This window comes from Stegostoma tigrinum, chromosome 9, assembly GCF_030684315.1.
Source record: "Stegostoma tigrinum isolate sSteTig4 chromosome 9, sSteTig4.hap1, whole genome shotgun sequence".
In the NCBI taxonomy this organism is placed as follows: domain Eukaryota; kingdom Metazoa; phylum Chordata; class Chondrichthyes; order Orectolobiformes; family Stegostomatidae; genus Stegostoma; species Stegostoma tigrinum.
In genome coordinates this window covers 91,373,017-91,389,345 of record NC_081362.1, presented here as the reverse complement: position 1 = coordinate 91,389,345, position 16,329 = coordinate 91,373,017, and the positions used below count along the sequence as shown (strand labels likewise).

At 42.1% G+C, this 16,329-nt stretch overlaps 1 protein-coding gene across 1 annotated transcript in view; it reads left to right on the top strand.

The window, feature by feature from the left end:
• The window catches only part of nmbr (neuromedin B receptor), a 64,080-nt gene extending 56,081 nt beyond the window's left edge, over positions 1–7,999 (top strand). Inside the window, exons 4-5 of the mRNA XM_048536922.2 lie at positions 4,840–4,941; positions 7,816–7,999. Of these exons, the coding sequence (XP_048392879.2) occupies positions 4,840–4,941; positions 7,816–7,999 (286 nt within the window). The remainder of the gene's footprint in view (positions 1–4,839; positions 4,942–7,815) is intronic.
• Positions 8,000–16,329: the final 8,330 nt, after the last annotated feature.

Sequence of the window (16,329 nt, the reverse complement as noted above, 5' to 3'; positions counted from 1 at the left end):
TCCTCAGACCTTTTTTTTTGCCTCTAGAGTATTAGCCCAGTGGCATTCCCACTGGATCACCATATCTTCCTCAGTTTCCCATCTTATTTGCTCATAACCCTGATATTTACATCTTTCTTCGGTTCTTGATGAAGAATCATCAACCTGCCTCTGTTTCTTGCCACAGGTGCTAATGAGCGGGTTCAGTTTTGTCTGTTTTGTCTCACTGACCCAGGACACTGCTATACGTGTGAACATGCTGTTGGCATATTGACGGTTGCACTTTCTGCTTTGCAACAGTAACTACACTTGGAAAACTACTTCAGTGGCTGTAAAGTGCTTTGGGACTTAAGAAAATGTGAAAGCTTCCTTCTTTCCTTTCTTGCAATGACACTCGTAGCCCTTTTTAAAGTTGTCAAATGTGCCTCTACATGCCGTGGAGTCAATTAAGGCTGATTAGGTGCCATCTATGTGCTAATGAGACTATTGTAAACATAGTAGGCAGGGCTTAAGCATGGATAAACAAAGCCAGGAGATCAAACTTTTGGGATCCAGCAGGAATTGAGTTGGAGAGAGCTCCCAAAATCTGCAGTTCTGGAATTAATTGAGCTTTGGCTAAAAATGTAGTTCACAGGACAACATCAGACAAGGCCCCTACAAACTCACTGAAACTTTCTACCTAGATTAAGGACTTGTCAGGATTTCAATTTCTTTTTACTCTTCCTCAAAAGATATTATTGTTCTCTTATTATTTCAATGGTTATTTACAACCAGGAAGCTTCTAAAAACTCACATCGGTGAAATTGAACATCAGAAACAACTACAGAAAACAGTGGAAAAACGTTTCAATATTCAAAATATTAATCCTGTTTCTCTCTCCACTGAGTTTCTCCCCATTGTTTATGTTTGCTTTGGATACCCAGCGTCTCCAATATTTTGCTTATATGAAAGACCACCAGAAACAGGGACAACTCAAGCCTGCTTCATCATTGAACAAAATCATGTTTTATCTGATTGTGACAGTGACTCCACTTTCCTGTTTGCTCCACACTCCCCTCCTCTAAAAATCCTTGACTCAGGCTTGAATACGTTGAATGACCCTGGCTCTACAGTCCCAGAGGGGAGAATTACAAACACTAATTCCGAACATCTCTGGGAGAAAAAGAACTTTCTCGTCTTCAACTTTAATGGGACACCCTTTAATTAGCAACTAAGCCTCCTGATTACAGGCTTCTCATGAAGTGTCTCAGTGTCTACCCTGCCCAAGACCCTCAGTTGTACATTTATATATCAAAAGATCACCTCTCATTCTCCTTGACAGCAATGAGTCACAGCAAACCTGCTCAACCTTTCCTCATAGGGACAGATCCCCCATCGCAGGAAATAGCCAAGTGAACGATCTCTGAGCTGTTGCCAATTTGAGTAAATTCATCCCTAAATAAGAGAAACAAAACTGTTTGCAGCACTTTAGGTGCAGACTTATCCATTTTTTTTTCCAAATATATACCATAAGGTAGAGAAGCGGAAGTAGGCCATTAGCCCATTGAGTCTGCTGTGCAATTCTGATCTGACCTGATAGTCTTCAACTCCCCCTTTTTCAATTACACATGATCCCTTTACAGTTTAAAAATCTCTTTTTCTCAGCCTTGAATATACACAATGACTCAGCCTCAATAGCCTTCTGTAGTAAAGAACTCCACAGATTCATAATCCTCCAAGAGAAGAAATTCCTCCTCATCTCTGTCTTAGATGTGGACCCTTTATTCTGAGATTTTGTCGACTGGCCCTGGAGTCTTCCTCAACAACCTCTTAGCCTATACCCAGTGAACTCCTTAAGAATGGTGTATGTTTCAATAAGGTCACCTCTCATTCTTCTGTATGTTGTTAAACACATCTGTAAGAGTACATTGGAAGAAGTTTCAACCTAAATGTTTTGAAAAAATGTGGCAAAATTTAGCGTGCTCCATTCAGTATGTTCCAGTACAGCTGAAGGGAAAACCATTTTAAATCGGAAATGACCGAAAATGCAATAGATATAATTTTTTCTCTATTTATGTTCCCTCTTGAGTGCCTTCAAGGCATTTTCAATGCACTTTATATATTCCATATCAGACACATAAGTAAAAGTGCTCTACAGCTCACAGTCCCTCATTGTGGAATGTGAGGCTGGATGAACACAGCAGGCCCAGCAGCATCTCAGGAGCACAAAAGCTGACGTTTCGGGCCTAGACCCTTCATCTGATGAAGGGTCTAGGCCCGAAACGTCAGCTTTTGTGCTCCTGAGATGCTGCTGGGCCTGCTGTGTTCATCCAGCCTCACATTTCATTATCTTGGATTCTCTAGCATCTGCAGTTCCCATTATCACAGTCCCTCATTGTGCTATGGTTGACAGGCTATAGGTAGCTTCCACTTCTTACCATACCAGTTGCCCAAAATGTTAGTGCGTCCATTGGTAGACTTCAATCATTGTTTTCAAACAGAATTCAAGTCCATGATTTGATGTGACAGGTTCATTTCAGTTAAGCACACTTCGTTAAACTCACATGTCACTAACTGCTTTTCTGTCATCAGAAGGGCGATGGTCTAGTAGGAGATTGTTAATCCAGAGAGCCGGGCATTATTCTGGGAGCTTGGTTTTGATTATCACCACAGGAAATGGTATAACTTGTGTTCAATTTTGAAACAATCTGGAATTAAAAGTGTAATGATTGTCTGTTGTTGGAAAAACCCATTGGGTTCACAAATGCCCTTTAGGCAAGGAAATGGCCACCCTTACCTGTCTGGCCTACATGTGGCTCCAGATCCACAGCAATGTCATTGACTCAACTGCCCTCTGGGCAATTAGGGTGGGCAATAAATGTTGGCCTTGCCTGCAATGCTGTCACCCCATCTGTCATGACAAGTTATTGGAATTTTTTTAAAAAAATCATTCATGGAACCAACCTATTCAGAGATGTTATGGCAGACCTGTGGAGCAGATAGGACTTGAACCTGGGCCTCCAGGCCCAGAGGTGGTAACACTACCATTGCACCATAAAAGCCCTTTTTCTGCCCTGTATAATTCTTCCTACTGCACCTGGTATTCGCAGGCGATCTTCCATTCAAGTACTAACCAGGCCCGAGCCTACTAAGTTGAGATCAGTTGAGATTGATCAGATGAGGATAACTGTCCATGTTTATGCAAGTAGTTTTCACCCAATCACCTCTTAATTGATAAATCCTTCACATCTTCCCTCATTCCATTGGCTCTCAGATGTTCCTTCAGATATCTTAAAAAGATGACTTCCCTCAGCACATAGCCTTGAACCTTGCCAATCTTCGACACTAGGTCAAGGACAATGCCTTGCACTGGAAGACCAAAGAAGACTTGATGACCCTTCAGTGCAGTTCTGTTTATCTCAATGTGCATCCCTTTTGAACAGGCACATGGCACAGAGGTCAACAGCTCTCCTATTCAGCTGTAGCTAGACATCCGACTTGAGTTGCAAAAATGGAAAATATTCCATTTGCCTTCGTGTTCTTGCTGTACCAGCAGTGATTTCGACATCCCACAACACTGATCAAACAGCTGGCAGTTTGCTAAGTGTGGTCCCCCAGCAAGAATGCCTTGAAATCACAAAGGGATCGCTCGCATGCATGTTACACATTTCCCAACCTCATCATGCTCCAAGCACCTCCAAGCTAATCAGTACTGCAATGTCGGAAACATGGTAGCCAATGTGCATACAGCAAGATCCCATAAGCCATTACCAAAACATTACCTGTAATCTCTTTCTTTTTATGTCAGAGTTGTTAGTTGAGGTGTAAATATGTTCCAGAGGACAAAACTCCAACTCTTCTTTGGAGAGTGCCAGGGGATCTGTAAAAATCAAAGCCTAAAATCTTTGAAACAGCAATAACATAATAGTCATTTTATGTGAGCCTCTGATAAATGAAAAAATGAACATGTATAACATATTCATGCTATTACAGTCTGAAAGCAAAGTTGATAGATCTTCCATTTTAGTAGCAATTTGTCTTAATTAGTTCTCATCAGTAATGATCTGACTGTTCAAACTATGTAAGAAACATATTTCAGCTCTGCTGACGCACCATTTTAATTCTGGAGAATAGGCACTTACAATTCCAATTTGATTTCAAAAGATTAATGTAATGCATATTCGATCATCTGAGTCTGTTCACCCTTCTAAATGAACTGTAACATATTTAAATTATAGAGTGAAATTTGCTGCTCTATATTTCCAAGCTGTCATTAGAATTACAATTCAGATCAATTTGCGTTTTGGGCAATTTAGTCGAGGTGAAAATCAATCGTGATCGAATGGATTGTGCATGGCAGGACAGGTCTGAGGGGCTAAATGGCCTGTTCCGGTTCCCAATGCCGCATTATGCCATTGAATAATGTGCTCACTCTTTCACAGATACAAGTCATCAAAGGCAACAAGCTAACCCTCTCATTGTGCTGACTCCACACATGGGACAAAAACAAAGTTGCTGGAAAAGCTCAGCAGGTTAACGTGTTTGAGACCAGTGACCCTTCCTCAGAGTAGGCGGTTGACTTGTATGCAAGGACCATAAGACGTAGGATCAGAAATAGGCCATTCAGCCTATTGAGTCTAGTTTGCCATTCAATGAGATCATGGATAATCTGATAATCCTCAACTGCACTTTCCTGCCTTTCCCCCATAAACCTTTGATCCCAAAAGGGACATGGGCAAACAATCAAGGGAAAAGGGCCAAGTTGATGATAAAAAAAAGACTAACAACACTTAACTCACTTGTTGCGCTGTGCAAACAATGATTGTGAACTCACCATTATGTCACGATGCCTTCTGTCACAAGCATTTATTCTTGATTTAGAGTTGCACTTAATCAATCACGCGACCATCGTTTCCCCTGGGTAGAGAAGCAGAAAATGTCAAACTGCTGTCATCATGGCTCATCTGGGAAACCCACACTTGAGTATGTAGCATATAAACAAAAATTCAGGAGGTCTGGTAGCAGCTGTGGAAAGAAAGCAGTGTTAATGTTTTGAGCCCAGTCACTCTTCTTTTGAAGAGTGTGAGTACCTATTTTGGCTTAGAGTCAGAAAATTGAAAATGTATGCACTCCCCTCCAGAGGCCTAAGCACAAATCCCAGTTGCCGTACAAATGATGGGAGCTCTTTTGTTGGGATGCTTCCTTTTAACTGAAACTCTGTCTCTGACCTTGGCTCGGTCCCACAGCTCTATTCAAAGCAGAATAATTTATCCCTCAGCCAGTATCGCATTGCTATTTGCTGTGTGCATGTGTTCTATGTTACCTAAAGTTCACTCATGGCCAGACCTTAGAATGTCCATCATTGTTAAGAAAGTGCATTGGGATGTCCTGATAGATCGTGCTATATAAATTCAAGTTATTGGCTTCATCTTGGGTCCATTCTTTGAGGAATATCACAACAATGTTCAGATAGAAACATTGGTGACATGTCCATTGAAATCACTTGTCGTTAATCAAATGAAGAGCGAGAACAAACAAAAGCAGAAATTTCTAGAGAAACTCAGTGTCTGTGGAGAGAAAATATGTAAGATTCCTTGAGTAAACACAGCATGTCAGGCAGCATCAGAGGAGTAGGAAAGTTGATGTTTCAGGTCAGGACCTTTCTTCAGAACTCCAGTTCTGAAGGTGGGTCTAGACTTGAAATGTCAACTTTCCTACTCCTCTGACGCTGTCTGATCTGCTGTGTTCCTCCAGCTCCACACTATGTTAGACACCCAACTCCAGCATTGGCAGTTCTTGCTATTTCTGAGATTCCCCATGTAGATGTGCAGAGATTGGTGCCTCTTGTGAGGAGCCTAGGACCAAAGGACATGATCTCAGGATAAAGAATGTTCATTTAGTTTAAGACAGAGATGAGAAGGAATCTTTTTGCACAGTATTTTTGTTGTGGAACTTTTTCAGCATAGCATTGCACAGGCATTGTTATTAAATATATTCAAAGCTGAGGTGGCCTTTTTTTTCAAATCAGTAAGGGAATCAAGGTTTATGGAACAAAAACAAACAGGAAAGTGGAATTTAGGGTTATCAAAAACAATAACAGGATATGCTGGAAAATCTTAGCAGGTCTGGCAGCATCTATGAAGGGAAATCAGAGTTAACGTTTTAGGCCCAGTGATGCTTCTTCAGAACTAAGAGAGAAGAACAGTTGGACAGAAAAATTAATAGATAATGATCAGGCTAAGAAAATGAATAGCTGCTAATGGAGAAAATTCGTGGTTAACCATGGGTGTCTGTAATAGCAGACTGTGTGATAACAAGGTCTGGCATGTAAGGATTGGCGTAAGGACATGAGAGAAGTTGCCTCAAACCCTAAAATTATTGAACTCAATATTGAGTCCAGAAGGCTATAGAGTTCTCAAGCCGAAAATGGGATCCCGTTCTTCCAGCTTGCGCTGAGCTTCACTGGAGCACTACAGCAAGCATGAGGCAGAGATATTGGCCGGGGGTGTTGGCTAGGGAACAAGGTGGTGTGTTGCAGTGGCAGGCAACTGGAAGGTCAGGGTCTTAAAGTCTGGATAGAATGTAAGTGCTGTGTGAAGTGGTCACCCAGTTGATGCTTCGCTTTCCCCAATGTAGAGGAGGCCACATTGTGAGCAGTGAATGAAGTGGACTACTTTGAGTGAAGTGCAGGTCTCCTGGAAAGTGTGTTTGTGTCCTTGGGCACCTAGGAAGAAGGATGTAAAAGGACAGGTGTTACACCTTTTTTGTTGCAGGGGAAGGTGCTGTGAAGCTTGTGAGGTGGTGGGAGTGAAGGACCATGGTCCAGAGGGAACTGTCCTGCAGAAGGTGGACAAGACGTGGCTAATAATCCTCCAGATGTGGATACTGGTGGGACGGTTGATAAGGACAAGGGGGAGCCATATCGCTGTTGTGGGAGGGAAGGACGGAGAGGGGTGCTGAAGTGGGAGGTGGGTCGGAGCTGGCTGAGGTCCCTGTTGACCATGGTACTGGGGAATAATCAGTTGAGGGAGAAGGTGGATATTTTAGAGGCACCCTTTCGAAGTTGACATAATTAGTACAGGTGGAGGAACTGGGAGAATGGAGTAGAGCCTTTTGCAGGAACTAACACGTGAGGATGTATTGTCAAGGGGTGATTCAAGTGGGAGTCAGTAGTGTTACAGTGGATATTGGTGGCCAGTCTATCTCTAGAGATTGAAAAAGAGATGTCGAGGAAGGGAAAGGAGGTGTCAGAGATGGACTAACTGAAGGTGAGAACAAGGTGGAAATTGAAAGTGAAATTGATAAACTTTTTCAATTCTGAATGAGAAACTGGAAAAAGAGTTGTGGTTGCGAGCCAGAATAGGACTGTAACAAGGAATATTCAATGTACCCCACAAAGAGACAGGACTAACAGGGGACAGTGTGGGTACCCATGGCCACTCTTTGACCTGAAAAAGGATTAGCAGATTAACCATGATCTCATTGAATGTCAGGGCAGGCTTGCTGGGCTGATTAAGCTACTTTAGCTTTTAAGTCTATGGCCTGATGATGTAAAAAACAGGCTTGATGTAGATGGAAACTGAACAAACTGCAGATGCTGTAAATTAGGAACAAAAACAGAAGTCGCTAGAAAAAAAAAAATTCAGTGAGTCTGAAAGCATCTGTGAAGAGAATGTCAGAGTTAATGTTCCGGGTCTGGTGACCCTTCCTCAGAACAGGAACGCTCTGTGGACCCAAAGCTTTAACTCTGATTTTTCTCTCCACAGATGCTGCCAGACCTGCTGAGCTTTTCCAGCAACTTCTGTTGATGTAAATGGGGCCTTATTTTGTCGCCTGTGATTATATTTACGCATGCAGGATGACATCACAACCAGTGTGGTTCCAGGGCCAAACCAACTCACCACACCTGAATTTATATGACAGGTTTGGCATCGGTTTCAAAGAAATATCATTCTTTGACACAACCACTGCTGCAGAACATCTGAAGCCTTGTGCAATGGCAAACTTCATCCAAGAACGCCAACCACACAAATGGCACTAAGGGTGAAGCACTTTAACAACAACATTTATCACATCCACTGAAACAACCATCTAAAGAAATAAGACTAGTTGGCTGAAGCCAGAAGCAAACGACCATGAACGGGCAGTTACCTATCTTGGTGTTCCTTGTTGTCTTGCCATAACCCTGGCAGGAATAACATTTTGGAAATTGAGCCTCACTATTTCATGGGGCATCATAAATGTGAAATATGACTAGGTGAATCAATCCCTGACACTAACCACAATCTAAGATAAAAAGAACCTCACACTAGCTTTCATCAATGAATATGAACACAAATATTTATTACCACAACACTATCCTGCAACATATGACAGAACTGGATTATTAATTACTAATTTTCAGACTTAAATTATATCTCATTTAAATCTGAACATTCACACATTTATTCACACGGATGATGGATAAGACAGAAAAGACAGAGGTTTTTTCAGGAATATCATGGATGGAAAATATAAGCGATAAAGCCGAAAATCTGTAGATCCAAGTCAATCCTAAAAGGAAACTCAGGTTACTTTCTCAGTTTTACTTTGTTCTTTTGACAACACTGTCATATTGTGGAACGCAGTGATCTTCAATTCAGTAGCTGTTCAGTTAGACCTAGGTCTTGGCTTGATTTGGAATTTTATTTTACGAAGTGTTTGAGTGTTATTTCATCTGCTATTTAAAAGAGAGGATGATTTTTCCTGCAGGCAGGCTTGAAGCTGAGTCCTAATTGATGTCTCTCCTGCCGTTTAGTGATAAATGTCTACCCACAAGCACTGTTGTGCAGTCACTCTGAGTGTGCACATACACACTAACTGATGTGCTGATAACATTGCTGACATGTTCACTACGGTTTCTCCAACAGGGCTCTGATGGAATGTAACTTACAGCCAACACAAACCTGTTGTTGGGCAGCTAGTTTTCTATTTTAAAGAAATTTGGCATCAGGAATGTCCCACAAAAGTTTCAAAATCCAGCTTCTAAGAAAGTTCTATGCTCTGATACTGTTCCACTTTTCTCTGCATAACATGTGGCTAAGGCCACAGCTGGAGTATAATGAGTATTTCTGGTCACCACACTGTAGGAAGGATATGATGCACGAGAGAGGGTACTCAGGAGATTCACCAGGATATTGCCTGGGCCGGATGGTCTGATCAATGAAGTAAGATTGGAAAATATGGGGTTACTTTCCTTGGAGCATCAAACAGTGGAGAACAGGTGATGGTCTTATCACTGGAGGTATTATCACTGGACTTTTAAGCTGGAAACCCAGGAAATGTTCTGGGAATCTGGGTTCAAATCCTAACATGGCAGGGGGTGGGTTTTGAATTCAATAAAAAAAATCTGGAACTAAGAGTCTAATAAGGGCCATACTAATCATTGGGGGAAACCCATCTGGTTCACCGATGTCCTTCAGGGAAGGAAACTGCCATCCTTTCCTGGTCTGGTCTACATGTGACTCCAGACCCACAGCAACGTGGCTGATTCTTAACTGCTGTCTGGGTTAGGGAATAAATGTTAGCCTAGCCAGTGATGCCCATATCCTGTGAATGTATAAATAAAAATTAATAACCAAAGAGGCATCGGTTTAAGATAAAACGGCAATTGAAGAGAAACTTTATCACCCAGAGGGTGGTGGGAATTTGCAACTGACTGTTTGAAAGGGTGGTTAGGTCAGAAACTGTCATAACATTTAAACAAGACTGAGATATGCAGTTGCATTTCCAGCGGTTATGGGCCGCGAGCTGCAAAGTGGGATGAGAGTAGGCAGAGATAACACAGTGTGGAGCTGGATGAACACTGCAGGCTAGGCAGCATCAGAGGAGCAGGAAAGCTATGGTCTCTGCTCATTAACAACATTGAATAAAGGTTGGTCCATCTCACAAGGTTTCAGGTATTCTACATTTGGTCTATGGTAATGTTTGTCTCAAATGGGAGCTCTAGTAATGTTATGGTAGAGCCCCAACCTCTGAGCCAGGAGGCCCAGTTTTAAGTCCAACTTGTTCCGGATACGTGTAATAACATCTCTGAACATGCTGATTGGAAAATATCTCTCTGTGGCATAGGCAGAGTGTTGTTTCTTCCACTTCTGCGCTGGAAGTCCAAGCCCAACTGTTGCAGAGAAGTGTCACAAATTATCTGAACCAGTTGATTAAAAAATACTTATCTGTGTCAAAGGCTAGATCTCTTGTGGCACAGTGGTAGTGTCCCTTGCTTCAAGCCAGCAGATCTAGGTTCATGTCCCACCTCTCCAGAGTTGGAGAAACTGCAGTGAACATGTCAGCAATGTTAACATCTCTAAGCAGGTTGATTAAAAATACCTGTTTGTATCGAAGAATGACCCAGTTTTAAAACTGGTTCACACAGTTTGCATAAATCAATACGTAGGGAATTAGTCTGACTAATGATCCACACTGGTCAGGAAGTTAATCTGAATGTGTAAACGTAGCTCAATGTTGGGGGAGCAGTAAATAAGACTCCATTGCCCAATATGAGCAATCTTACCCCATTCCTGTCATCAGAGTGAGAACACACAAGTCAACAAAACATTTGTTTATTGCTACAGCTAAGGGCACTGGATTGTGTAATTGTGAACAGAATAGATATAACCTTGGGGCAATGGTTGCCAATGGTTCTGTAAATAGAATGAAATTCAATCCAATGTGATGAAAGCCTAATTTGATTGCTTTTCAGTGGCTGAGCCAATGCCAATGAGTCATAACACAAATTTTTAATGTAATATTGGAATATTGGAATTCAAGAGCAATCATTTCCCAAGAGAGTACTGAGAATATTGAGCCCATTAGCAAAGGTTGGGGGGCGGGGGCTTCTGCTGAATAGAATTGATAGAATTAAGGGAAAGCTGGAAATGCACACAAAGGAGACATAGCCCATAAAGATCCCGAGGCATCTCTCTCCATTAGAGAGTGAGACAATGGATTGTGGGTAGTTTGAAGGTAGCCATTCACGAATCATGAGGTAAAGCGATGAGATAGGACCTCCAAGAGCAACCACAACTTCTAAGGCAATTAAGGCTGTATGGTTGGCTTTATTCTTCATCACACTCCAGCCAACTGAGCTAATCAACCCCCAAGCTATCTGAATAGAGTTAGACGAAGAGTGGATGTGATGAGACTTGTATGGGGCTGAATGGTTCGATTCTGAGTAGTTAATTTGGTCCAAGTCTACACATCTTCTTGAAGCAAAGAATTGAGAACATGGTTCAGGAACCATACCACAGACTATTGAAGTGATGTGACTCAGTACTTATTCTTAAAGGATGCAACACAAGAGTGAAACTAAGATAACAAAGTGTGAAGCTGGAAGAACACAGCAGGCCAAGCAGCATCTCAGGAGCACAAAAGCTGACGATTCAGGCCTAGACCCTTCATCATTGTGCTCCTGAGATGCTGCTTGGCCTGCTGTGTTCATCCAGCTTCACACTTTGTTATCTTGGATTCTCCAGCATCTGCATTCCCATTATCTCTGATCACAAGAGTGAAACTATCTGAGTTGACGTGTCTGGTCACTCTATTCCACAAGCATTAGGGAATAAATAAAATGTGTATATTGCTTATGATCTGATGAAATGTGAAGTTTATAATTTTCAAGATATGTCGATTCTCTCAGTTGTTAACACTGTATATAAATATGTTGACTTGAACTATGTTGTATGCTCATCAGCATTGGTGAGTTATGTCTTCTAAGTTGACATTCCATGGCAGTGATGAGTAAGTGTTACATTGTCAAAGGTGCCAAACCCTGTATGTGGCACAAAGACAGGACTCCATTTGATTTTCTCAGGTGGATGTGTACTGCTATTTTAAAGTAGAACAGAGTGGGGTGGGGCAGGATGTTTCTCCCTGTTCTCCGAGTCAGTATTCATCATCCAACTGATGCCAATTAAAACTAATAATCTTCTTGTACATTTCACTTCTTGGTAGTAAAATCTTGCTGTCACAAATTAATGAATGTACTTCTGACTGGGCCGACGGCCATATTGCTAATGCTCTTTGCAGTGAGAACTTCAGCGGACCACATTTCCCTTCATTCCTGCATCCTGTGCTTTTTCTATGATGTGAACAGCGTGTGTTGTATACCATGGGTTTCCTGTCACTGTGGCCAAAACCAGTGTATCATTTTGAGCTTGGGTTCAATTTCTAGCTGTGATGCCATGCGGAAATGCATTTGAATTCTGCAAAAATTGCTTGACTGTATAAAACAATACTAATTTGAATAAAAAGATGAATTATTCAATTATTTCTTGGTGTGTCTGTTAACTGCTTATTCAGCAAGGTATGATAAGATTTTCCAATTTCTCCTTAACACACACTTCCTATTAACCATGAACTGTGTCTATGTCCTCAGAATTGTTGTATGATTGAGAAATCTTTTTTATAATGCACGTTGAAACAAAGTTTGAATGAACGATGCACTTATATACAATCTGTTAGCATTGGGTTAATCTATTTATCAGAAAGTAAAGCACCATTTAATCATCACATGTTAATCCTGAAAAGATGGGCTTGAGCTGCATTCTTGAACTGCTGTAGTGTGAGTTGTACAAGTGTTTCCACAATGCCCTTGAGTCAGGAGGTATATCCTTAGGCTCAGTGGTGGTAAAGGAAGGGCAATATATTCCCAAGTCAGGATGGTGAGTGGATTGGAGGGGAGCTTGCAGATAGTCATGTTCTCATGTATCTGCTGCTCTTGTGTGCCTAAAAGCTAGAGCTGGGAAGGTGCTTTGAAAGAAGTCTTGATGAGTTGCTGCAGTATGTCTTTGCAAATGGCACACACAGCTGCAACTGTGCAAAGCAAGTGAAAGATGCTCAGCTCAAATTCTTAATCAGCTAACACTTCAGTTAAACCAGCCAACAAAAAAATTATTTCATGGGAACACAGATGAATTTCTATGCTACATATGAGGGGAAATTTTAGCTTAGAACAATATTAGAATGATTTTAGCTTGGGAGAAATGGCAGATGGAGTTCAATCCAGGCAAATGTGAGGTGATGCATTTTAGAAGATCCAATTCAAGAGGGAACTATGTGGTAAATGGAAAAGCCCTGGGGAAAATTGATGCACAGAGAGATCTGGGTGTTCAGGCCCAATGTACCCTGAAGGTGGCAATGCAGATCAATGCAGAGTGGCCAAGAAGGCATACGGCATGCTTTCATTCATCAGATGGGATGTTGAGTGCAAGAGTTGGCAAGTCACGTTGCAGTTGTATAGGACTTAGGTTCGATCACATTTGGAATACTGCGCACAGCTTTGTTCACCACATTACTAAAAGGATGTGGATGCTTTGGAGAGGGTGCAGAGGAGGTTCACCAGGATGTTGCCTGGTATGGAGAGCATTACCTATGATGAGAGGTTAAGTAGATTAAGATTATTTAATTAGAAAGACAGAGGTTGAGGGGGACCTGATTGAGGTCTACAAAATCATGAGTGGTATAGACAGGGTGGATAGCAAGAAGCTTTTTTCCCAGAGCAGGGGTCTCAATTACTAGGGGTCACAATTTCAAGGTGCTAGGGGAAAAGTTTAAGGGAGATATGCGCGGAAAGTTCTTTGCACAGCAGGGGGTGGGTGCCTGGAACGTGTTGCCAGCGGAAGTGGTAGAGGCGGACATGATAGCATCATTTAAGATGTATCTCTACAGATAAATGAATGGGCAGAGAGCAGAGGGATAAAGATTGTTGGAAAATAGGTGAAGGGTTTAGATAGAGAATCTGGATTGTTGCAGGCTTGGAGGGCCAAAGGGCCCGTTCCTGTGCTGTAATTTCCTTTGTTCTTTGTTCTTAATGGTAATTTCACTAGACCAGAGTTCTAAGCTAATGCTTTAAGAACATGGGTTAAAATTCCACCACAGCAACTAGCCAAAAACCTGCAATTGAAAGTCCATCATTAAGAATGATGACAATGGGACTGTTATTGGCTGTTGCAGAAACAGGCTGGTTTCACTAATTGGAAGGCAATCTCACTTAATTCATCCTCCAGATTCACAGCAATGTAATTGACAATTAACTGCCTTCTGAAATGAACTCACAAGCTGTCAATGAGGGATATGTGAGAAATGTTGGCCCTGCTAGCGCTACACACATCCCATTGAAAAGTGGAAGTGAAATCTTGCCAAAGCAAAATATTCCCAGGGCAGTGCTTCGATCAAGCCAAGTGACTAGGCCAGGAAAGCTCACCTGATTATAATTTAAATGGATTGCACTTCTGTGGTGGTGTGTTTGTTTCTGCACATATGTATAATTCCATTCGTGTCTGTGGATGTGTGTTCGGGTGTTTACCTGTACTTGTGCTTATCTCTGTATTTGTGCGTGCATACCTCATTTTCTGATTCCCCCAAACATGCAGTGCCACATGTAGTGATTGTAACAAGGTCAGCCAGATGGACCTCATAGTACATGAGTTCCCTGAATGGGACTGCTAATCTGGTCCAGTCAGGGAGCCTTGGCTGTCAGATAGATAACCAGGAGTGTCTTGCTTGATACTGGTTTATTGGTCACATGGGTGTTCTTCCTGGTGGCAGAAATATTGAATAAAATTATTTGCAGAATGGTATCTTTACTGAGTCCCTGGCCTTATATACACACAACACGGGTGAAAAAATAATAAGCATTACAACTGTAGTTTGGTGGGCGAAGTAGAAAGAAGAAAATATACAAATAAACAAACTGGAGATTCAGAGTTTTCTCACTTCACCTGTCCCTCAGCTGGTTGGCCAAAGCCAGAGTACTGTGCATATATGACTTGGTAATGGGGTATCAGCTTCTGTAGAGTGATTTCACCACAAAAGCCCAACATGCCTGTGCCCTGATGCATGTCTCTGCCTGATGCTGGCTGGGTTACAGGTGCCTGTAATATCTGAACTGAGACCTTCAACCTCCATGGGCATATTTCACTGTTGAGGTTTGACAGGCTATTGAACCATGAGGCATTTTCATTGTAACCTGATGCTGTCCTGAGGCTTGATTGTGGCGATCTTCCTTGAAGGGAAAGCAACTTGATATTCCTCTCTCAGGGTAACCATCATATGTTAAGCCAGTGGCAACTCTCAGAGGCCCTATCCTAGCAGATATCAGCTAAAGGGGAAAAGTTGTAGGGTCCTGATGAAAGTAATGTGATAAATCAATGCCTCATACAGAGACCCAGCACGAGTTTGATGGACTGACTGGCCTCCCCCAGTGCCGTAGGCTATGATATTGGATGAGAAACCAACAAAACCAGCCACTGTAAGGTTTGGTACACAGTGATCAATATTGGCACACTCATCATGGCATTGATTTCATGTTCCATGAGGCCCTGTCATTCACAGACTTTGGAGGCTCGTGCAGTCAGAGAGAAAATTAAAAGGAATGGGGCTAGGAATCCAGAGGTGCAGACTAATTCTCCAACAGCAAATTCAAATCCCACCATGGCATGAGTCTTTAAATCTAATGAAGAAATGTGCGCTTTGATAATTTTCACAAAACTCTCGAGTTGCCATAAAGGTTTTTCTGGTTCATTAATGTCTCCCAGGGAGGAAACCTGCTTTCACTTGGTCGACAAGTGACTCCAGATTCACTGAAATGGCCTGGAAAATCACTGAGTTGTACCAAAAAAGGGGGAAGCAGCTGTTGGTGTCTCTTAGTCACATGAACTGCAATGGTCCAAGAAGAACGCTCATCACCACCATCTCAAGGGTATTTCAGGGCGGGCAATTACTGCTGGCATGGCCAGTAAACCCCGATGCATAAAGAGCAATACAAAACATCCAAGGATCTGACTCAGGTGAGACAGGACTTCATTAAGAATCACATGGAACAACTTAGCCTTTTGGAAAGGCAAGGGAACTAATCGCTTAATTTAATTTGTGTTACTTTTTTACCTGTTTGTGTGTCATGGCCATTGTTGGCTGTACTTATTCCAAGCTGCCGTGCGAAGGTGATGGTCAACTGCCTCACTGACACCTGTCATGCTGTGAGGGAGGGAGTTCCAGGATTTTGAGTGGCTCGGAGGGGAACCAGCAGATAGTGAACAGAGACCAGAGGGGAGAACAAACCTCCCTTCTACACCTGCAGTATGTTTAGCTTTCCGTATACATGCTGAGTAAAAAGACATTAACTTTCTGAATCCAAAACCGAACTAGCTAGAGAAACTGAGCAGGTCTGGCAGCATCAGTGGAGAGAAAGTAGAGTTAATGTTTCAGACCCAGTGAACTTTCTTCAGGGTTGTAGCTAGAAAAAGGTTGGTATATATGCTGAAGATAAGGGGAAGGGGAAGCGGAGCCCACAGAGAGGGAGAAAATAACAATTGTTCAGACGAAGCAATCGATAAT